The sequence below is a fragment of the Rosa rugosa genome, chromosome 3 (genome assembly GCF_958449725.1).
Source record: "Rosa rugosa chromosome 3, drRosRugo1.1, whole genome shotgun sequence".
In the NCBI taxonomy this organism is placed as follows: Eukaryota; Viridiplantae; Streptophyta; class Magnoliopsida; order Rosales; family Rosaceae; genus Rosa; species Rosa rugosa.
The window spans coordinates 12,683,608-12,706,926 of NC_084822.1; the positions used below are offsets into that span (position 1 = coordinate 12,683,608).

At 40.3% G+C, this 23,319-nt stretch overlaps 3 protein-coding genes across 4 annotated transcripts in view; 2 read left to right on the forward strand and 1 right to left on the reverse strand.

Annotated features, from left to right (window-relative positions):
* LOC133740117 (disease resistance protein RPV1-like) overlaps positions 1-23,319 on the forward strand; it is a 105,340-nt gene that overhangs the window by 2,568 nt on the left and 79,453 nt on the right. The window contains exons 3-8 of one of the 2 annotated variants that reach the window (XM_062168034.1): positions 744-1,085; positions 1,196-2,521; positions 2,632-2,752; positions 2,912-3,072; positions 3,255-3,315; positions 3,488-3,565. In XM_062168034.1, coding sequence (XP_062024018.1) covers positions 744-1,085; positions 1,196-2,503 — 1,650 coding nt within the window. In that variant the 3' untranslated portion in view covers positions 2,504-2,521; positions 2,632-2,752; positions 2,912-3,072; positions 3,255-3,315; positions 3,488-3,565. Of the gene's footprint in view, positions 1-743; positions 1,086-1,195; positions 2,522-2,631; positions 2,753-2,911; positions 3,073-3,254; positions 3,316-3,487; positions 3,566-23,319 lie in introns of those variants that run through there. The other variant, XM_062168035.1, reaches the window with a different exon arrangement.
* On the forward strand, positions 8,467-9,074 carry LOC133735815 (uncharacterized). Its single transcript, XM_062163240.1, has one exon. It carries the CDS (start codon positions 8,707-8,709, stop codon positions 8,977-8,979), a length of 273 nt encoding a protein of 90 aa, XP_062019224.1. The 5' UTR covers positions 8,467-8,706; the 3' UTR covers positions 8,980-9,074.
* On the reverse strand, positions 9,935-15,995 carry LOC133735813 (extra-large guanine nucleotide-binding protein 1-like). The gene is made up of 8 exons (XM_062163239.1): positions 14,560-15,995; positions 14,304-14,441; positions 14,110-14,214; positions 13,853-14,014; positions 12,889-13,066; positions 11,606-11,847; positions 10,977-11,140; positions 9,935-10,630 (listed from the first exon to the last, which is right to left on the reverse strand). The coding sequence occupies exons 1-8, from the start codon at positions 15,628-15,630 to the stop codon at positions 10,057-10,059; spliced, it is 2,634 nt and encodes an 877-aa protein (XP_062019223.1). The 5' UTR covers positions 15,631-15,995; the 3' UTR covers positions 9,935-10,056.

Genomic DNA, 23,319 nt, shown 5'->3' on the forward strand with positions numbered 1-23,319 from the left:
TATAAAATAAAGAAGGAAGAGATCGAGGAAAGCATATGATCATTTGAGAAGGATGGAGGTCTGCATGCAATATATCAATGATGGTTTGTTTTTATTTATTTTTAAGTTAAAAGAAAAAAAAAAGTTTTTCTAACTTTTAAGGGCAGAATTGGAATTTTAAGGATAAAAAATAAAATGTAGGGTGAACTGAGCATTTGGTAGGGTGGCAATAGCCACACCCTATAAAATAATAGGGATGTGTATTAAGTGATTAAGGATGTGTATTTAAAATTTCTCTTCTACCTCCATGGTGACTTGAACCCATGACTTCGTCATTAGGTAGTGGGTGCTCTAACCACTGAGCTAACACCACTTCTCTTGCTTATAAAATCTTGAAGAATTATGTGAATCTATCTATATTATTATTAAGAGAATAAAGTTTGTTAGTCAAAACAGAAGTTTTTTTTTTACTGATATATCCTTCAAATATTAAAAAAGTTGAAGAAAGTTTAAATATCCAAGGATAAAGTTGTAAATTACAAAGGAAAAAAATTAAGAAAAATATAAAAATAAGCATTATCCATTTGCTCTCCATAATTGTCACCCACTAACTTCAAATATTTCCCATAAGTATTCAACTGTTAAAAATTCATTTCATTATTTTAAAATGCATTTTTTTTTTCAAAATTAAATGTGTGTTTTCCTTCTAGTATTTATTATGAGAAGAACTTGCTTCATTTGACCTAATTGCTATTTCATATTAGGGAACGGATAAAATTAAAGGCATTCTGTTGAGAAGAGATTACTCCGACTACCACTATTCACAAAAGATATGGTTGAACGGCGAAAGCTTCACAAACTTGAAAAATCTTCAAATATTTATAGTCGATGATTGGGAACTTCATGGAAAGAGCTTCCATTATATCCCCGACCAGTTCAAAGTACTTCATGGAGAAAGCGTGGATTATCTCCCCAACCAGTTAAGGGTCCTTGACTGGAAGGGTTGTTTATTACGATCGTTGCCAACGAATTTTAATCCGAGGGCACTCCGTATGCTGCACATGGGTGGGCCCTGCACGACCCCACTAGTGAACGAGGGATTGAAGGTTTCGATCACTTTTTTACACTCACATATTTTGCTGCATTTTAATTACTCATCATTTCAACCTTTTTTTTTTTGCAAATTTGATTTTTGGGTTCTCTTTCTCCCAAACAGAATCTGCGATATTTGAAATCTATCAAATTGTGGGGCTGTCAATCCTGTCACGGTTTAACAAGAATTCTCGACTTGTCTGGATTAACAAGCTTAGAGTGTTTGGAGCTATTTAATTATGATGATTTGGTTGAAGTTCATCCTTCGGTTGGCCGTCTCGATAAGCTCGTCATTTTGAAACTCATCGATTGTAAAAAGCTGCAGATGTTTCAAGAGAGGATCAACATGAAATCTTTGGAAACTCTGGTTCTCTCTGGTTGCCCTAATCTTAAGTTCTTCCCTGAAATTGAGGGAGACATGAAGTCTTTGGCAACTCTGGATCTTAGTGAGACTGCCATCAAAGAGTTACCTTGCTCGGTTGGCAATCTCACTGGCCTTAAATCCTTGTCTCTATCTAACTGTGAAGAACTTACTAATGTACCATCGAGCATTTTCTATGAATTGCAACGTCTGGAGGATCTTGATCTACAGTTCTGCTCTAACCTCGTTACATTTCCAACAAAGTCAGAATCACTTCCTCCTCCACCGGTCTTTTCAACTAACCTCACTTCCAGATTACAAGTTCATCTGAACGGTTGCAACCAGCTTGAAGAAATTTTAGAATTTCCACGAGAAATAGATGGCTTATTTGTGAGTTGGTGTGGGTCATTGGAAAGAATTTCAAACTTGTCAAAAATTTTGGAGGGTAAAGATTCAAAAATGTTCGGTGAGTTGGACTTGACTGGCTGCCGGAAACTCTGCGACAATCTGGCTCGTGGAGTAATATCAGAGGTTGAAGACAAGAAGAGAAAGAAGAGGGCAGAGGCAGACGAATGGATGAGAGAGGCAGATAAATTGACGGCTCTGTTGACTCTTTTTTTCTCTTGTCCGAAATCTGAAGAATTCCATGTAGAATTTCCCTCACGTGCTCCGATTCCAAACTGGTTCACCTGCCGTCAGGATGTGAAGTGGGATGTGAATGGTAAAGTTATAAATAAAGAGCATGAGTTTTGCATTGATATTCCTCAAAACTCCAGTTGGGACAACAAAGGGTTGGCTCTCTGTATTCTATCGCTGTTTGTTAAGGGCACTCATTTTGTTTACATCAATGGAGTAAAGTTTGATGAGAAAGACATGAATGAGGAGTGTGTGTGGGTGCATTATATTCCATTGGTTACAGTAATAAGGTGGTTGAGTGAGTGTGGGATGGCGCCACCTGATATGTTTCGAGTTATGTTTCGATTTGAAGATAAACTAGTTTCAGACACAATGCCTTTGGGGGGAAGCTGGGGAGTTCACCTGATCGAAGATTTGGAAGGAGAAGGTCGATGATAGTCCAGCTGACTTCCGGTAGGTTCATTATCTTTTTCTTTTTGTGTGTTTTGAGTCTTCTTTTATAGCCTACTATCATTCTCAGAATCAAAATCATATTGGAATCATAAACGCACTCTGTTGTCCAGGTATATGCTGATTCTGCTACCACTGAGGATGACATTGACACACCCAAGTTACAAAACACTTACCTAGGAAGAACTACTCCTTTAAAAACATGATGCTCGATCATCATCATACAATGTTAAGGTACTTATTCCCTGTCTTTGAGATAATGGCACATACATATATGTGGTGTATATATATTATATAGTGTTTCTAGTTCTGAACTTGCCATGTGTAGTAGAACTAGTCTTGGTTAAACACTAAAACTTTTCTGAATTCCCTCGACGTACGTACTTCGTTCAGGAGTTCAATTTAGAGGAAATGATCGAGTGAGTCTTTGGAATCAAACCTCTAGAGCTTGATCAATGGAGTTGATAAGATCTTCACCGAGGGTCTGTATGTCGATCTGAATTCCTTGTCTGTTCGAGCACACATTGATCAATATTTCAGAAATAAAAGGAGAGGTACGCAAAATGCCTTACACTTGAACTGATCTTTTGGTTGAAATCACGTTTTAGCTTGGCTTAATTTAGATCTGCTAGTAACATCCAATAAGTGGGCTGCTTAAGTGCTTATAAATTGGTAATTGGACCTACTCTGCACTCTGTTTGTAGCCTTTGATTTTTGATTGTTTCATTTTTTGTAGGTAAAAATCCTTACGAATCTGCTACCAACACGGATTCTGCACCGTACATCTGCATACGAATGTGAGCACACTATTATTCTTTGTTCTACACTGTTATTCTTTATTCTGTTGTAGTGTGTTATAGCAATTCTTTCTTCCACAGTTACTGTAGGTCTTTGATAGTATATATGTTCAGCAAGATTGTCCGGTCCTTTTGGCAATCGTTGATTTTTTCTGTCTACCTCATTGTGTAGGCAATCAGTTTGATTCTACACAGCTCGTGTCTCAGAGCGACCATGATCCTACCTTTGCAGTAGGAATACCAAAGCTACACGACTACTTTAAATACTCAATGTAGCCCAAACCTCCAACACAAATTATCCCAACTGGTGCATGGTTAACATTGACAGGATGTTACAGCTTTTTCTCTGAAAGAATTGGTACATGAGAATTATCATGGACTTCAGCAATTGGATCGAAGGTTTTGCTGTAAGCCTTGCTCTTGATACAATCATGAAAGCTGAAGTCGGGGGTTTATTCAAGGGTCTTCTTATTCCAGCTTCGTTAACTGCAAAGAGCCTATTCTGTTACACTAGCTGGGACATCTCAGTGACTCATGTCTAGCTACAAGGAAGTTGATGAAACAACAGATCACTTACCAAGTTCGATCATCCTTCCCATCTATTTGGAACTTTTGGCTAAAGATGTATAATGGATTTGTAAAGACAGGGGCTATGCAAATGCAGTGCTTGCTTCTTTCGTGGTTAGGTGCCAGATTTCAAAAGAAAGAGAAATGCACCCTATGTAGTTGAATTTGATAGCTTTGTGTGCAACATGAACTTTTTTTTGGTATGGGGAACTGATTCTTTTCCCCTTCTTCCAATTTTTTTTATTGTAGCTATTTTTGTGGTATATGGGGGGAAATGTTGAGAATGCTAGAGATAGATTAAATAAAGTAAACATAGTAGATAGTATCTTGTTGGAAATCCTCTAACTCTTACGACTAAAGTGCTCCACAAAACCCGGAATCGCTTTTGGTTTAGGGTTGCAACTTTTCTTCTTGTCCGGCGGCGTGCTTGGGCGGCGTTGGCTTGCCTCGCTTGCTCGACGCGACTGCCGGACGGGAATTTGAAAACTAGTGGTCCGGCAGTTTCTTGGAGAGGGATTACGGCTCGAGTCCGGCGCTGGCTGTTTTTGGCGACGAGTACCGGAAGACATCTTGGGCTCAGTGGGCGGCGGGGCAACGCGGGTCGAGGGTCGATGAGGCACCTCCTGGTTCTCCATGATCGGCCGCATGGTGGAGGAGTTGGACGGTGGCAGCGACGTCCGGAATCGGGCTGCTCTGGACTGGTTTCGACGTGGTTCGGTCCGGCTTCGACCTGGGTTGAGGCAGCGAGGCTGGGGCTTACGGTGCTGCGGCGAGGCTGGAGTCAGTGGCAGTGGCGAGGGCTGGTGCCGATTGCGGTGGCGGGATCTGGTTTCGGGTGGCCGCAGTCGTCCATTGGAGACTGCAGATGGACGATGGGCTTGGGTCAAGCTTTCATTGTTGGGCCTGAGCTGGGGTCTTCTTCTTGGGCTGTTGGGCTGTGATTTCAGGTTTTTTAACCTTGGTCTAGAACCCTAGGTTTGTACTCTCTACGTTTGTTAGGGAATTACGCACTTTCGTGCCTCTAGCATATCCTCTAGAGTGGTAACGACGGAGGATTCTCGAGCTAAGGTTAGGGCAATGGAAACTCTAGGTTTCCCGGTCCTCTTCTGTGCCTAGTATTTGCTTTCTAGGGTCTAGTGCTATGTAAGTTAGTTTCTCTAATTGTACACCAATTGAGGTCTCTAGGCGATTAGAGTTGTTATAACAAGAAGCTTAGATAGTTTTGGGTTTTGGGCATCTAGCTAGGTACTGGAATAAGTGAGCGCATTTGTCTACAGTGAGGGTCACTTGTCATTTGCTTGGCAGCTTGTGCCATCTAGAACTGTTGGTATGAGACAGCTTGTGATGTATGTGCCTTCTGGCCATGGATAAGTCAATGAAATTATCTATTTCTCTCAAAATCTTGTTGGAAATCCTATTTGGTAATTAGCACCGTCTCTCTAAGCCATTGAAGTTGAAGTTAAAACAGCCAGCTGAAAAGAATTACCACAAGCCGTATTCAGATGCATATATTTGTAATATCATTTGCTTCATGCGGTTTTACAACTTTATTGTGGTTACGGCAATACAAGAAAGAAAGTTCACGAAAACTGACCAATGTGGCTCTGCTTGTTTCTATCAAAAGCTCACAAAGATATACATATCAAGTATTAGTATCGTCACAGACCCTACAAAGTTTCCTGTCTTTCAAAATATCCCACCTCCAAAACTTCAAAATATCCTTCTTCCTAATAATAAAAAAAAAAGAATCCCTTCAAAATATCCCCCAGTCTAATTTCAGAAGCATTTCAGTTTAATTGTTTAAGACATTTTTTTTTTTTTTACTAAGCTAAAATAAGGAAAAGAACAAGAAAGAGAGGCCTCTAGGGGTAGAGGGGAGACCAAAATCAAAACCTCTCATGTGAAACAGATTGGTAAATGGCCAAATGAAAGCCAATGCTAAGAAGGAAATCAAAGTTTCCACAATTTATGCTTCAAAGTTTTTTTTTTTTTGGAGAAATGATAACTTCATTAAGGGACAAGCCCGAGGAACCCAGAAAGAAACCAAAGGCCCCGAAAAATACAGCCTGGAAAGGAAAGGCTCCCTTTCCTCTAAATCACACAAGAGATAGAATCAGAAAGAGGAGCCCAGAAGGCAACGCAAGGAAAAACAGAAAGAGGAACCCAGAAAACACCGAAAGGAAAACACAGCAACAACAAAACCAAGCCAAACAAACAAAAACACATCAGACCAGGCTTCACGCCCTCGGTGGGCACGGGAGCCCGTCGTTCCTCAGGACAAGGGACAAAGAAGGTGGTGGCCTGTCGGCCCATCTGTTAAGACCCACCCTCAACATGGCAAGCGAGGCTGCATTGTGCGCAGCCATATTCGCTTCACGGGGAATCCATTCCCAGGTAACAGCTTCAAAGTACTCACTTCTCTTGTGAATTTCATCAATTATTGGGAAAATTTTCCAGCTCTTGTAATTAGATGCAGAATTAAGTTCAGATATCACAAACTGTGAGTCTGACTGCACTCTCACCCTCTTTAGATTACTCTCTGATGCCAAGATCACTCCCAGCCTGACTGCTTGAGCTTCTGCAATCTCCGCAGATCCGCAAAGCACTCTCTCAGAGGCTCCTCCAATCGAAATGCCCGTCTCATCTCTGATAATCACACCCAGACCACCAATGTTTGGGTGGACCCAGGCCGCATCACAGTTGACCGCCACAAAGCCTGGAGGAGGGGGTATCCAGGTTTGACAAGCATCACGGGTCTCAGAGTTGCTAGGAGTATGAGTAGCAGTGGTGTGCTCCCAGTACTCAAACGCCAGCTTGCTGCCGAACCGGATCACTTGAAAGGGACATGGCACTTTTTGTTGGTAGATCAGTTCGCATCTAGCCCTCCAGATTGCCCAGCAGGTGCAGCTAACTATAGTAAGTAGCCAATTCTTCTCTCTAGCAGTAGCAGTAGTTTTCAGTAATGTTAACAACCAAGTATCAAACTTTGTGATCCTTTGTTTATCAATTCTAATGCCCACTGGCGAGCCAAACCACACTTCCTTAACCCAATTACAGAGCAGCAGTGTATGCTCTATGGTTGAATCATAATTCTAATACAATCGATGAATTGACTTGAAAAAAAAAAATTATACATTGACAAAAGCGTGCATCTCTTAAACATTTGCGAGCTATTTGCTCTATACACTTGCAATAAGAAATGATCGCCAATAGAGAACAATCGGCCAAAGATGAAGCCAATCAGATTGGCAATGTATCAAATTGAACAAACAATCGAATCCTAACAATATTTAGGGGCTTTGACACAAAACCAAAAAAAAAAAAAAAAAAAAAGTGTGCAGAAGAAAAATCTCCCAACATAAAGCTGAAATGTCAATAAAATCTTATGGACAAGAAGTTTTGATTAGTTCTACAGAAAATATCTTGTCAAAAAGTCTGATATTTTTTTCTTAAATGATGGGGACTTCCGTTCATATCAAAATTTAGCTTACAAAATTCAATTCTATATACATTATTTGGACCACACCCACTCTCGATCCATTTCTCATTTCTCGGCATCTTATAGTTTTGCTCTTTACTCAACTTACTATTTGAAAGTGAACTTGATCGGTTAAATATTTGGATGACAATGTTTTCGGTATATTCATGTTTTTAGTATAAATTGTTTTCCAAATAATATTTTACTTTAAAAAGATACCGTCTCTAAAGGAGACGGTAACTAAAAACAGTTTTCAATAAAATAAATGGTCCTCTCAGTAAAGTATATAAGTGCATCTCCAACAGATTTCCTATAATTTCCCTATTATAGGGAAGCAAAAATTAAAATCTCCAAAAAAAATTATGCTCCAACTCCAACAGATTCTCTATTTTACAGATTCCATAATTCTTCCATAAAATTTTACAGATTGCTGTAAATATAGGGAATTCTGTTTTCTCTCTCATCACTATCTCTATTTTAGGGATAATTATAGAGAATCTATTGGAGCAAAACAACTAAATTTTTCCCTATAGGGAAGTTGTTGGAGTTGCTCTAACAATTTGGTGACTAAATCCTCAAAATGGTAAGGGTAATCACATGCATTAGTGCTCACATAGTTACCTATTATTCTCTGATTCCGGACTATCACGAGGCAGTGCCGTGTAATAGTCCGGGCCAATAAAACTGGCTTATTTACATGGAGACCATTGCAATGGTGAAAAAAATATTATATTAAAAGACCAATCAACATCTTTCATTTTATATGTGGACCAATAATATTAGCCTGGACTACGTACATAATAGATGGTGGTACAGGATTATACAATAATCTTCCTACCAAATGCTCAAGAATTTTGTGAGGATGACTGAATGGTACATGATTTACATCCATGTATTATAGAAAATTCCACTTTGACCAAAAAACCTTTACAATTTTATGTAGCAATTTATGTTTAGAAATAATTGAAACCATTGAACAGCAGCAGTAAGGCCGAGTCGTCCACAGTTTGTCCACAATCTAACAAAACAAAGCCAGTCCCCACACGTAAATCAATGACTCGAATATCCCAATTAAATTCATATGCTGTGTGCTACGACCCGCAGATCCAAGAGGCTGCCTATGCGACACACTGATTTTGTTGTATCCTCCTTTAAACCACATGCAGCAGTTGCCGTTGCTGAAAGCAAAACCACTAGCTAGCTAGCAAGAAAAGAAAGCCTCATCATCCCCATCTCTATAAGAACCCATTTGCCTCTTAACTTGCTTTTCCTCATTAAGCGCTTAAGAGTAAGAGAGAGTTACATACCCCGAGAAAGATTCAAAGAGATTAGTATTCTGAGTTATAATGTCTGCAGTGGTGGAGGTATGGGTGAGCGAGCTGGGGAAGCTGAAGGAGAAGGTTGGGGCCAAGAAGCGGTTTCTGTGGTCGTCGAAAAAGGTGAAACACGCTGAAGGAGGAGATGAGGGTACGGTTGATCAGCAACAACAACCAGCTGTAGCTGCTGCAGCTCATGAAGGTGCGGAGATGGAGACTACGGTTAGAAAAGAGAGGAGGAACTCTTCTACGCTTTCTGAGGCCACTGTTTGTATGCTCATGGACCGTTTTGTTCCTTGGTGATATTAGGCTTTTGTGTGTTGTATCTGGTTAATCTAGTCTAGAATATGTACATTTTCTGTGATATTATTTTTGTTTTATGAATCATCAATTTGTCACTTCTCTGGTTCTGAAATTTAGTAGTCGAATTGTTTTAGTAGTATCAAAATAAAGTTCGGTGAAATGGATCGATGCACAAAATTCATCGTGGCCACACCTGCAAACTTTTGTCCATATCAACAAAAACGTATCCTCACCTCGAAAACTAGAACATATCATATGTCCATGAATGGTTGAAAGAAGAAGAGGAAGAGGCTCTTAATTGGGTAGTCATTTTTGCGAAGTAATGATGGGTAACAAATTTAGTTATTATATATGATCACTGGCCAAAAGAAAGACTTGGATGTTATTGGCCTCACCATGATGATGGGAATCTACGAAGAAAGTCCCTGCAATGTTCAGTGTGAATCTATATTCTGTAGTCTAAAATTTTGGGAATAATAAAGATCAAACAACACAAAGGTCAACATATGGGGGCAAATAACAAGTTAACAAGTTCCTTGGAGCTGTTTCTGCAACTGGAAAGATGCTCACGAATCATACCTCTTTCGATCGCTTTTCCCATTTCTTTTTCTTTTTCTTTCTCGTTTGGGATTTGGCTGGATGTGCTAAAGATAATGATTAATCAACCATAACTCGTTAGCACAGTGAGACGTGAACAACAGCGTATCTACAGTGGAAGTGGGCCTAAAACCAAAAAGTCGAAGTAATCAAACATTAGTACTGCAAATGTGTTCATCTCTGGGATTTGCAAAACAGTCGGAATTACTTTTCACGTTCCATTTTCGCTGCATGACACACAAAGTTTAACTTCATATGTACTCTTTCAGATCAGCCCTTTTGAAACAGTGCGATGCAAATGATTTCTTGTGTTAAATCTATCAGCATCCACATAACTTCAGGGTAGTAAAATTGAAAATAGAAAAGAATCTGGCCTCTATATTCTTCTTATATATCTGTATACATTTATGCATATAAACAATTTGCACAACAGTAATTAACGCAAGGCCTCACTTAGAAGCCACATTTTTGCTCAGACATTTAAACTGTAGAACTGGCATCAATGCTAGCCGAAGAGAACTCATTAATTAATCTGGGTACCTCTTCCTCACATCTTAGAATCTCACTAGCATATCTGAGAGCTTCATCTACAGTATCAGGCTCTAATGCAGTAACTTGGGAGACAAACAACTTTCTATCTGTTTGGGTATGAAATAGTCTTTTGAACTTCATTGCAATATACTGAAAGGCTCGATGAGCCAGTGTAGGATTATTACTGTTATTATTACTACTGTTGGGATTATGACTGGTTGCTGGATTGAAGTCATTAAACCATTCGCATCGAGTGAGAGAGACTTGGTCAATCTTTTCTTCGAGCAGATCAAACTTGTTGAGTATCAGAAGGAAGTGTTTCTGATCAAAAGCCGGATGAGTTGCAATACTTTCAAACAGCTGCTTACTTGCCATCATCTTGTTTATGGATACCCCACTAGCATCTTCACAAAACTCATCGTAGTCTGTCAAAGCAACACAAAATATGACCATATCAACATCTTCAAACATCTCCAGCAACTTGCAACTTCCTCCAAGGCTATGCACTCTAATGAGCTGATACCTGTGATGAATAAGTGTACCAAAAATGTCAAAGCATATTTTGATACCCTTCCAAAGGATTCCAAGTAATATTGCAGAAGAGAAAGAGGTAGATGTCCACGCAGATGCATGAGAAAGAGCCCTTTCTATTGCTAAGGAAGCTTCAATACCAAAGAAGAATGCCTCAATATTGCTTTCTTTTTTCTTTTCTTTTTTTTTCTCAGATAAAACTAAGGACTGGGCAATATGAGGCAAAGCACGTCAGCAGTAAATCTCATCAGCAACATTGACCAAGAGGTTTGCCCACTCAATGAACAAAAATAGTTTGCTCAAACATGTATTATAATGCATGAATCAGCAACACTAACCTTTGCGAAGGATTAAGCTGATAGATAGAGTCCAGATCGCTACGTTGAGATGATCTAGTCAATGAAAATTCCATGGTATTAAGGCTGTTGGACGAGGTAATTCCCTCTGCGTACAAGATGTCCATGTCTGAGGGCTCATAATCGGTCCTTGAAATTTCTACAGCCTGTCAGAACCATAGTTAATTCAGTACAAAGAATATTGTATAACGATCACAAGTTATCCACATTCCATTTCCATATATAATGAATGAATATTTTACTATTCTGGGTTCTGGAATGGGTGAAAGAATTACCTGGAATCAGAAACGAAATGAAACACATTCCCATTAAACTGTTTATTAATTGTTAGGAATGAATCTACAGTAGTTTGATTACAGAATATTCTGGTGAAATATATAAATCATATCTTCCTAAGATGTTGGTGTGGTCTGGAATTATTCAATAAAAATAAAAGTCAGTGTAGTTTTGGTATAATTATGAGCTTCTGGTGCGTCAAATAATTGGAAAGTTTGATGCTTAAAGGTCAAAGAGATTAAAGAGGACACAAAAGGAAAAATTAGAGCACAGGCAGATTAGACTTTAGAATGTGAACTGGCTAAAGCTAGAGGAATCACAGAGCGTGATCTCACCCGATTAAGAAAATATGTAGCTTGTCTGGGTAGCATTTCTAATTCATTCCTCCGGTTGTATGTGGCTTGAATAGCTGGATCATTCCACAACTCCTCAACAAACGGTGCATATTCACGAGTAGCCGCAGGAAATATGGCTTCCAAAGTACCTGATATCATATTCTTTAGTAGCCAATCTGCAAAAGATTTCAGTCTCGGGCCAATGGTATACGTTGTTTTACTGTCCAGCTGGCTTGTAATTCCTGTTGTCAACCAAACAATTTCAGACACGACTATTCAGTGAAAATACTGATGGCAATAAAATTATACACATGGTAACAATCTTAAAGCTGTTTAATGTCTTATTTGTAAGCCAAACTCCCAAAAGAGAAATGTAATAATGATCAAATAATGAAAACAAACATCAACTTTACAGGAAATCAATTTGTAACCCACCAGAAGCACTAGGTATCAAAAGGAGCAAGATATGTTATTCCAATACAATATGGTATTGAGCCTTTATAAAAAATCTGGAAAACCATCAATTGAACAGTACTAGCCAAAATAACAATAACAAGAAAAACTTGGTATTCGTTTCAAAAAAGAAAAACTTGGTATTCACAAAGCTAGGGAATCAGTTGACCCTATAAATTCTTATTGCATTTCTTCAACTGGTCAGGCCTAATAATCCCCTATTTTTCAACAGGAAAACAATTATCTAAAAGGATACTTCATATAACGGGAAACAAAAACAAAAAAAGACAAAAAATGAATATCAAAACAAAACAGAAATAATTTGTTTTCAACTAGTATAATGGAGAGAAAGTATGAGACAGATTACTGTGAAACTATGGAGTCGAAGGGTTTAGGAGATCATTGGTCACAGTAAATTGGATGTACAGATTCACAAAGGGTTTAGTAAGAAGTAAGAACTATAAAAATGTGTCCAGTATAAAAAGTGGAAAACTACAGAAAAATCAGACAGCATCATATTCACCATCTTCCGGAACCAAATTTGAATTTTAGACTTGATCGCACATTTGTACCTATCCTGGTCACTGGTCAACGTTTATTTTAAACTTTTGTAAATGACGGATATATAAATGCTAGTTTTTTTTTTTTTTCATTTACCAACAAAATTAAATTTGGTTCGATCTTTGAAAGAAATAAGAGTATAAGGCATATTTAGTGCATAAAATGCTATCCCTATTCCATAATACTGTCATTATTGATTGACGGGCAAAATGACAGATAATGTGAACTCATTGGAGTGAAGAAATAAGGTGGAATCAACTTTATTGTACCTGAAGGACCAGGTTCATCTCGAAGCTCTCCTTTTCTGTTTTCAACCAAACTTTCTTCTTCAAACCATTCACGCCCCTCAAGCAGTATACCAAGATAACTGTACAATCTGCTTTGGATCATGAACTTAATATTTTGGCGCTCATCTTCACAAAAAGGAACATTATACAAAAACTTTGCCTACAATAAGCAGGTACTTTGGGTTAAAAGAGTTCCAGCAACTAACTAAAAATATACAATTTATTGGATTACAAGTAGCACTGTTTTACGTTGAACATTACATAACCACTTAGTGTGGTAGTACCATATTATGAGTATCACACTTTTCTTTCCAATAGTTTGTAGATTGAAATAGAAAAGCGAAAAGTAGAGAAGAGTTTGTTTCTATTACAAACAGGCCTCAGACTGCTTTGTAAAAGAAAAATAATCTGCTCTCTATATCCCTCCGGTAAAAGAAGAACGAATTCATGTTTAGTGTAGTTCTTTGTTCCTCTTATATGCATGCATTAGATAAAAAGTTAGTTTGTGGTATTGTTTGACTTGGTTATCTATGTGCAACTTTTCACTTGATGGTTACTAAAAAAGTTCTGAGCAAAAGCTGACTGCTACTGATACGATGGATTGAGAGAACTACATTGATATTACATAGTACTGCAAAAGAAAAAAAACATGCATACTACGTACATACTACATTGATACATCCACATATAAGCATGTGTGTGTGTTCTTCAACTTCCTACAAGTACATAGATATTGACCATCAATTAGCAACATGTTTCGTGAACACATATAAAGCAATGCCAATACTAGTTTGTAATCAACTTCCAGAGTTGATTTTCTCTCATCTAAGCTTTTCCACCACAAATAAGTGTGTCAATCAAGCTATGCAACAGGAAAAACACGAATTAAGATATGAACTTAACACCATTTAGAGAGGTAATCACGTTCCCTAAACATACACTTTACCTGTTTAAATATAGTGCTTGAGCCAGATTTATGATACCCAACTAAAACAAGTTTGTCGAGCAGTTTCTCTTCAATAAAGTTTCTGTCTTCTTCCGCAGGAGGAGGAATTGTAGGTTCAGAAGGAATTGGTAGAGACAAGATAGTACAAACCAGCTTTATTTTCTGTAAGGAAATACTTCACAGTTAACAGGTGTTTGATGCATAAATTTGACTTCTTAATACAAAAAAATTCATTGCATATATAAATGCATACATACCGTGTCCCATATCTTTCCTTTGACGTTATTCATTCCCTCTTCCTGATAGGATCCATCTGCATTCACCCAGTAGTTGAGTTTTCCTTCACATGGCACTCCTGCCATCTGCATGAATCAAACAAATAACATCAAGGGAATGTAAGTTTTCAAAGCATGTTATACTAATGAAACTTGAACAAGTTGAGTATAATAACCTGCAGCATGAAGACCTCTAACTTGGTGATCACTCGACCGTTTATCATTATTTTTGTGTCCCCATTACTAGCATTTTCCCTTAAATGGCCCCCAACATTCAGCTGGGGGCTTATAACTTGGCAAGGCCTACGCCCAACCTGTTCAATCAAATCAGCACCAATTATCCCATTGTGATCCAAGTTGCAACAATATAGAGGTCTAATAACAACAACATGACACAAGAAATAAAAATCATGAGCTGAGTTCAAATTTTACCTTTCCCCAAAAGCCAGATACATTATCATACCAATAAGATCCTGGTTTTAGATTTTTTGGAGGGTTTCTGCAACCTTGCAATCTAGAGAGCTCTTCTTGTGTAAGAGGCTCGTCGTTCACGAAGACAAGATTGCCTGGCAGTTGATTTGCTTGGCATGATATCTCAGCTTTCATGACCACTTCCACTTGCGCCTTAGTCAGAAGCCGCCAGAGCATCCTAGAAGACTTGCCAATACTCCCTCGCCTCGACTCATCAATCCCAAACCGAATGCAAGTAACACATTTCCTTCCTTCCGGCATTGACCCCATTGCCCTCAGCACACAATCAAAGCAATACTTTGCACCACAAACAATGCACACCTCCTTCTCAGTGAACTTGTTCCCTCTCCCACATCGATAGCACGACCCCTTCTTCCCATTCCTCTCCACCCTCGGCCTCACTTGCAAACTCTCATCCCCATCAGAGGCATTGAACTCCGCTTCCTGCACAACTATGTCATTTGAATCCGGATCGCGAAACGTCACAGTCGATGGCCTTTTCACATGGTGAGGAACAATCTCATCCACACCAGCTTCCTCTCTGCCAGAGAAAACCTCAGAGGAAACACTTCTTGAGCTCAACCCAGAGTCTGTTGATCCCCAATCACCTTCTCCACCATCCTCACCCAACTCCACCTCCCCCTCCAACTTTCCACAACCCAATTCTCCAGAGCTCCCAACTTCACTACACACACCCTTCTCTTCACCTGAATCAAGAACCGCCTTTACTTCATCCCCAAGTTTAGACTCTACTCTGACCTTCCTGCTCTGACTGGACTTCGCAATGGGCTGGATGATCGGCAGCGACAGATTGTGCAACAGCGCCGGTGAAGAAACCGGAGCAGCAGTCGGGATTCGGTGAATGTCAATCGGAAACGCATGTGGGATTTCATAACCCACCGGAGGACCTTGGTACTCCACTGCAAACGAGTATTCCAACTCCGCGCTCAAATCTTCGTAACTCTCGACATCAAAATCAGCACCTTTTGAAGCCAAAGCAGCACTCAGCTTCCTCATAACCGCAGCAGCCATACTGTAGTTGCCAAGCTTTCACCTCAATCCCGAAAACACCGAAAACCTCACAAACCCATGAACCTAAAAAACAGCGGTTCCACAGAACCCAGAAACCAAGACCGAAACTTTCCACAGACCCAACAGAGAGAAAACACACCCAGTTGGTCAGCTTGTCCAAAGCAATGAGACAAAATAGGAGAAACACGAGGCTTGTTTCAAAACGCGGACTGGGGAGAAGACTTGGGGGACTTGCCATTTTCTAACTAGGAATTGCTCTCTGAGAGGGACGAGAAGCTAATTGCGCACTATAAAATCAACGCGGAATGAGTCTTCGGCGCCGGGATGTTATTCTCTGGAAATCGACGTACCGAAGTAATGTATGACTCTGACTCGTTCGTGCCCAAGGGAGCTCTGTTTTGGAGCATTCGAGGGTATTATGGTCATAAGAGGACTATAGAGAGGTGAGGGTTGTTGGTGCTTACATAGAATTGGGTGCAGTGCAGTGTTGCAGTTTGTTTTGTGCATTGAATTTTGGTGGGGTTGACGCTTTGAACTCCGATGGGCTGATATTTTCTCGGTCAAATGGAAATTTGATCGGATGTTTTCAACGACGATGACAAATATTTTTTTTTTTTTATATGGAAGGAAATATAATATTATTCACTCCATTTTTATTGTGATTGCACCAAGCAAAAAAAGGATTTGTTCAGAAAAACAAGTAACTGAAATGCTTATGTCATGTGATTAAATAATTATGAACTCTTTAACTTTTTTTTTGATTGAAAGATGTCAGCCCATTATATTGATTCAGCAAGCAGTATAAAAACGAAACACTACTATGGGGTCGACAGAAAGAATCGTTTCTCAGAGTACCCTGAGACTCCTATTCTAAAACAAGAACAAGAACCCAATATACCCCCAGTACACCCACCTTTTAGAAAGTTCACGCACCATTATTTCTAACAAAGACCAAAAGAACTCCGAAGCAAGGATAAAAAACCCTCAGAGACCATGATCTTTGCGACCTAGCAAAAATTAAATATTTTCCGGACGAGGAGGAGCAGCCTCCTCATCCATTCCTGCTCCCTTATCCAGTGTGTCAATCCCATCAGGAGTTGTTACCTTCGCTACGCGTGCAGTCTCAACCACCTCAGCAGAGTTACTAAGACTCTTCCATTTACGAGATTTTCTCTCCTTCAGGTCTGGTTCCAAAGGTCGAGCAGTTTTTGGCTTATTCTTGCTGCCTCGGGGACGGCCCAATTTCTTCTTCTTTGGAGAGATAATAAGCTGGCCATTCTTATGTTGCAACACCAGAGTTATATTCTCATCCACTTTGAGTGCTGGAGCTGGAAGTGATAATAACCTCTTGCCAGCATTGAGCAAGTCATAACTTGCCCTTCTCTTTGAACCCACTACTGCCAAACTTGACGATCCCAGGTCCAAATCCGACTTCAACAAACCTTTCTTTGCTTTAGTCAAAGTCTGCGCAGGGAGCACCATGGCTTTAGAAACCTCAGGCACTAAGGTTTTCCAATTCTTGAACCATCCGACCCCACCATTCTCAACCATTCCAATTGGTGGACAGATTTCAACTCCAACAATCATGGAGCCATGCACCCCTTCACTTCCATGTGACGCATGGCCTCCCACAATTCCATGCAACATGGAATCTTGGAGCACACCACCTATCCCCGCTTCCTCCTGTTGCAACACGATCTCCATGCCCTTTCCAGTATCATCAGGACTTAGCAACTGCTCCACCATTGGAGCTAAAACCGGTTCCTGATGCATGTCGTCCACTGCCAGAGACAGCCCAGCCATCGCCGCCTCCGGTGGCCCATTCTGCAGTTCTGCTTTCTCTTTCACCAAAAAGCCATCGCATCCCCTCGCATCATGCTCAAAATATCCACAGTCCCTGCAGAAACCCTTAACTTTCTCATAAATGAGGGTGATCTCAGGCTGCACCAAGGGAGAGAACTCAAAAAGCATCCATGTTCGTACCCTCCGACGGATGTCCAACACCAGGCGGATCCGTTGTTCCTCCTCCCTCCGACGGAGGGCCGACTGATCAAATTTGATAACTGGGCCAACAGCAGAGCCAATGAGATTTAGGGCGTTCTTGTTGCGAAGTGCCACCGGCAAACCCTTTACTGCAACCCAGATCTCCATCTCCCACAAGGGAACAGTCTCCACCAAGCCAACCCCATCATATGCACCTAGCAACAACATCGTATTCCTGTAGAACCACGGCCCTCCGTGCAATGCCCTGTTACGATCCGCTTCATGGTTGAATTGAAACATAAACCGATCTCCAGCATCATGGACAGAGAGTCCCGATTTGATGCGCCAGATCGAAGAAATAGTTCCCTTGAAACCGGGGAAACGAGACTTTGGACCAAGCAAGCGTCCAACCATATACCAACGATTGTCCTGCAACGCCTCCGTCCCCGCCGCACCTAGCGACACCCTAGCAGAGTCAGCCGGAGCAGCCAAAGCACCGGTACAAATCTGAGCCATGGAGACCCAGGCAATAGTTTGAGATTTTGGTCGAAGAAAGTTTCTACGAAAACCCTAGTAGAGCGAGCGGCTAGGTCTAAAGTGCTTAGTGCTAGTCCAATTTGATTTAACTCAACCCAAGTTAGTTTTATCCGAAATCATCTTTAGGGGTTCAAAAGACAAGTAATTAACCCGAGAAAAACCTTTTCTTGTGAATTACTGAACAGATTATGAACTCTTTAACTTAGTTTTGTCTTATTCTGAGAAGACTTGTCAATGGACTAAATTCAGGAGGAACCTAAATTCTGATTTGTTTAATAACAAAATTCAACCCAACTCGATCCGATAATCTGTCAGATTGTTAATAGTCAAATCTAAATTTGTATCCGGAAGATTAACAAATATATGATTCATTCATCATTTTTTTTTTGAAAGGAAGTTTCATTGAACAAATCAACGAGTACACTCGTTTAGAATTGCATCCCTAATACAATCGGGAGCATAATCCAACCACATTTGGTTGACACTATTACAAGCTAAACTAGCTAGTTTGTGAGCTACCTGATTTGCTTCGCGTGAAGCAAATTGAACTTGAAATTCCACCTGAGCGCGCAAAAATTCCTTTACATCCTCAATCAGAAACCCATGCATAGAGAGATCTCCTTCCTCTTGGTTCAATGCGGCAGCCAACATAGAGCAATCTGTTTCTGTAGATACCTCTACTAGCAAGCTAGTTTTGCTACTTCACCAAGCATAAGTAACTCTCTCTTAGCGGGCCCACAAGCCATGGTGGGGCCCAACCGAGACATACACCTTGTAGCTCTATGTTCAAACTACGCTACGGTATCCGGAAGTGGCAAATCCGTCGCCGGGAAGCCACCTTCCCAGCCTTGCCAAGTTGCCTCCATAATAGGCCTTTCTAGACTAGTAGTGATTTTAGTCATCCCACATCTAAGAAAATGTAAAGGAGATGGCTTCCTTCACCTATAAAAGGAATGCCTCCTCCTACTTAAACACAATCCCATTACATACTCATGTAATCCTCTTGGGCCGCAAGGCCCAACACACATAGTTAAGCTTTCAAGTGGACGTAATCTTTCGCCTTAGCGGGAGACGAACCACTATACTTCTTGTGTGTGTGTGTGTCTCTCTCTCTCTCTCTCTTTATTTATCGTTAATTAGACTCCTCGGTCACAAACATTAACAGTTTCGAAGATGACCCGGTTATAGTTCAAATCTATAGCCATTTTGATTCATCATATTCATATGTACTTATTATCAAAATAATAAATATATAAAGTATATCTTAATATGCAATAACAAAATTTAACTATAACAAAATTTTCAAATGATTTTACGACAGACTGAGTTATTAACAAATCGGATTAACCTAAATTCATATTTAATATTTTAAGTTAGCAGATTAACAGATCGAATGATCATATCCAAATCCGTTAAACTAATGATAGCAAACCCGAACAGCATAAGGATTAAAACTCAGTCCATTATCAAGTCTAACCATGAATGAATGAGACATAAAAAGGGAAATATAGACCTAACGGATTACTGCAACTAACACTTGCATCAAGCATTGCCTTACCTATGTCCATGTCATGCAAACCGCTAAAACTTAAAAGAAGCGTACCAAACCCATAAAGTAACATTAATAACAATTATAGTCATATTTACACAAACTCACCAAAAATTCTTTAACGAGGCCCGATAAAGTATCATTTCATTATCTCGCACTACTTGCTTTATTTTCAACGGCGAATACATATTGTTGATAAAATCATATACTACAAGATACTATCACACAAATTCCTCTTTTTATTTTTTGTAGAACAATTATCATATGTTAAAAAGAAATAGTAAAAGAGTTGCTTATTATAAACTCCAAATGCATTCAATTTGCACAAACGTCATGGATCTGCTAATTTGCATTATTGCTTGTCTTTATTGATAACCCTTCTTGGTTTTTCCGTAGTAGATTATAACCATGCACCGCGCCGCACGGCTTGACAAGTTTTGTGAAATTTCATGCCCTGTCCGACGGCACGCCCTCGCGGCGTTGTCGTCAGACGGGCCAGAGGGGACCGTTGGTACGTGGCTCGGCCGGTGGAGACGCTGCAGGGGAAGGAAGATTCTGACCAAATTGGCTGGAGGGGCTGACGGGGAAGGGCGACGAAGGGTGAATGGCCGACAAAAGAGGCGGGGGTCGTTTCACCCCAGAGTGGTGCGCAGACTGCTCGTAGGGTGGTTCGAGTGGTTTTTGCCGGATTGGAGGTCACTGGGTGGTGATTACAGTGTGGCGGCGTGGCGGGGATTCACCATGCTCCGATCGGGTCGATTGGATCCGATCTGGGTTGCGCGGTTCGCATCTGTTCTAGAGGTGGGCAGCGTTCCTCACTGGCGCGCCGGAGATGATGGGAGATTTGTGGGACGGCAAGCGTTTTGGGGCGAAGGAGATGGCGGTGGTCTTGCCAGTGGAGGGAAGGTAAGGGTCTTGCCGTCGGGATGGAGGAGTCAAGCCTTCTGCAGCGGTCAAACTTGGCTTGGGCCCAGGACCCATGGTATTTTTATTTTATTTGTTATTTTGTTGTTAGAAATGGCTTCTTGCCGGCAATAAGTCTCTACAATCTTTTGATAGGGCGACGTGGGTTTTGTCCCGGTATGCACACTCAGTGTGCCTTATCTGGCCTAGCGAGGCGGCGAGCTATTTGCTTGATCAAATGGACGCAACCTCCTAGTGGCAGGATGAAATTAAGTGCCGCCGGATTTATTTCCGTGCGGCAACATAGTGGGAAAGCAATGTTATTTGTAATGTTGCTTCGTTGATATAGAGTTATCTTTCTGGTATGTCACTGCTATATCAAAGCAAATAGAGTAGCTATTCGTGCACTCTTTGTTAATCGGTGCTTGTTAGAATACATAGATTTTGTGGAGAGTCCTGGTATTATTTTAGGATGTTCTCTTTATGCTTATTGTAATCTGGGGTTCAGGCTCTACGTCCTCCCCCCTTGTATTCTGCAATTTCATTAATCAAGACTTGAGGGCAGCAGCATCAACCCTATTTCAAATAAATAAATAAATAATAATAATAATAATAAAGAAAGACCCAACTGGACCAACAAAGACAAACATAAATAGGCGACCCCATAAACATAGCTACCTAAGCAACAACCCAACATTGAGTAGAAGGCAGTTGTGAAGATCTACATCACCGTGAAGATCAGCACCGCCACGAAGAGCTAAACTTGGGGAGATATAAAGAGTTCCGAACAAAGTAGACCCAACTTTCTTTGTTTGAGATACAGAAATAAGAACCAAAGATCTCAAACCTTCTCCGCAATGGAGAACAACTTTTGCCAATAAGAAACATACAGAAACCAGAAACAGAGAAAGATAAAGTGAGATCCATAAAGGGATTGAAAAGACAGACACCCAAAGAATGTTCAATCTCTTGATGCACCACCGAACCAGGATACGTGTGCAGTAGCGGGCAAACCCCACTTAGAACAGAGCTCCTAGGAGCAAATATACAAACCATGACAAAAGGATAAAGATAATAGTCGCCAAAAACAGCCACCCAGGGACGATAACCAGTTTGAAGGAAGGAAAAGGATAGATATGGAGAAAAAGAGGTTGTGGTCAAGAGCTTTCAAAACGATAAGAAAAAAGAATAAACATAAAGGGAAAAACGAACAAGAGAAAACTGAGACATGGAACCTCATATCATAGACAAGCTCATGGCAAAATCGCTCATGGGCTTGGGTGGGGAAGAGTGCCACCGACTCTCAATTTGGGGGAGAGAAAACCTGATGCGATGGGTTTGGCGGAAGAGAAATATTCAAAAGCTTCTATTTGAAAAAGGACTCGCACAAATTCCTCTTGAAAATCATTATATTATTATAATGCATCCCTGAATCCCTGATGCATCATGAATTTTCTTCTAGAAACACGAATCATGAAGTCTTGCGTATAATGCAATCAAATTAAAACAACCTACATAATGGGCTTGACAATTGTCATCTTATGCTTGGCAACACCCGTTGACAATCCAAGTCTATAAGACCCTTACAAATATGAGTATGTGACTGCTGACATCCAATCCAAGTCCAAGCTCTATTTTGGGAATTGATTATACGCATTTCTATGTATGTAATTGTATCTAAAATACTAGAAATAAGTTAATTCTCAAGTCAATTATTATGTGATTAATCTATTTTTATTTATTTTGCAGAAAATAAGCGGAGTTGTGGAAATTGAGATAAAATGGCTCAAAATAATAAATTGGAGTATTCCGACAAAAGGACAAAATAGTAGAGCACTGGTCAACCATGGTCAATGAAAATAGTAGATTAATTCATTAATCAAGTGGCTTAATTGCCTAAATTAATTAACCTAACTATTGACAACATGGTTATGGGGGGAGTCATGGGCACACGATGCGTAATGGTACCTAGGCTCTGAATGGACACCCTTTCGCCAAGATACCAGGCAGGACCAGCCGGGCCGTGCAATAAGATTCGACACCTTGTGAAGGGAACTGTGTTTTGGACATATAGTGGCCAATTTTTCTCATCCTTCCCCCAAGGGTGCATGCAAACCTACGGAGTTACATGAAAGGATATAAATAGATGTACCGTATGGTGTAGGCAGTAGCCAATGAAGCATGAAATAAAAAACTTGTGAACCATGCCTCGAGTTTTACAGATAAAATATAAGAACCTGGTCCCATTGAAGCAGCCTTAGTAGTTCCCTCAAGTAAGTTAGTCTCTGACCGCTATTAGTGACATACTCAGATCGAGACCAATTTATTGCAACTGGCCAACTATGAAACGCACGTCCTGGCCGGAGGGAAGCGAATGGGAGAATGTACTCACAAGCCCAAATCTGAAAGGAAAACAAAATGACATATTACAGTCAAGTCGAATGACTGAAAGGAACAGACATAAAGGCAAGTGCTACTAAAATGGAAGGCTGCAGTTGAAACATTCTAATCCTGTGAAAGTACTCGGTATGTTACCTCCCAAGCTCACCAGTACCCACAGAGTCTGTGACACCTGGCCCTGCTGATTGCATCCATATTCCTGTACAGACAGGACAGTCCGGCTCCCCCCCAGTTGTACAATTTAATTTCGGCAATGTTTTTAACACAGGGCTGGTAGTAGAGGTTGAAGGTGTTTGCTTTACTTGCACAGGTAATGT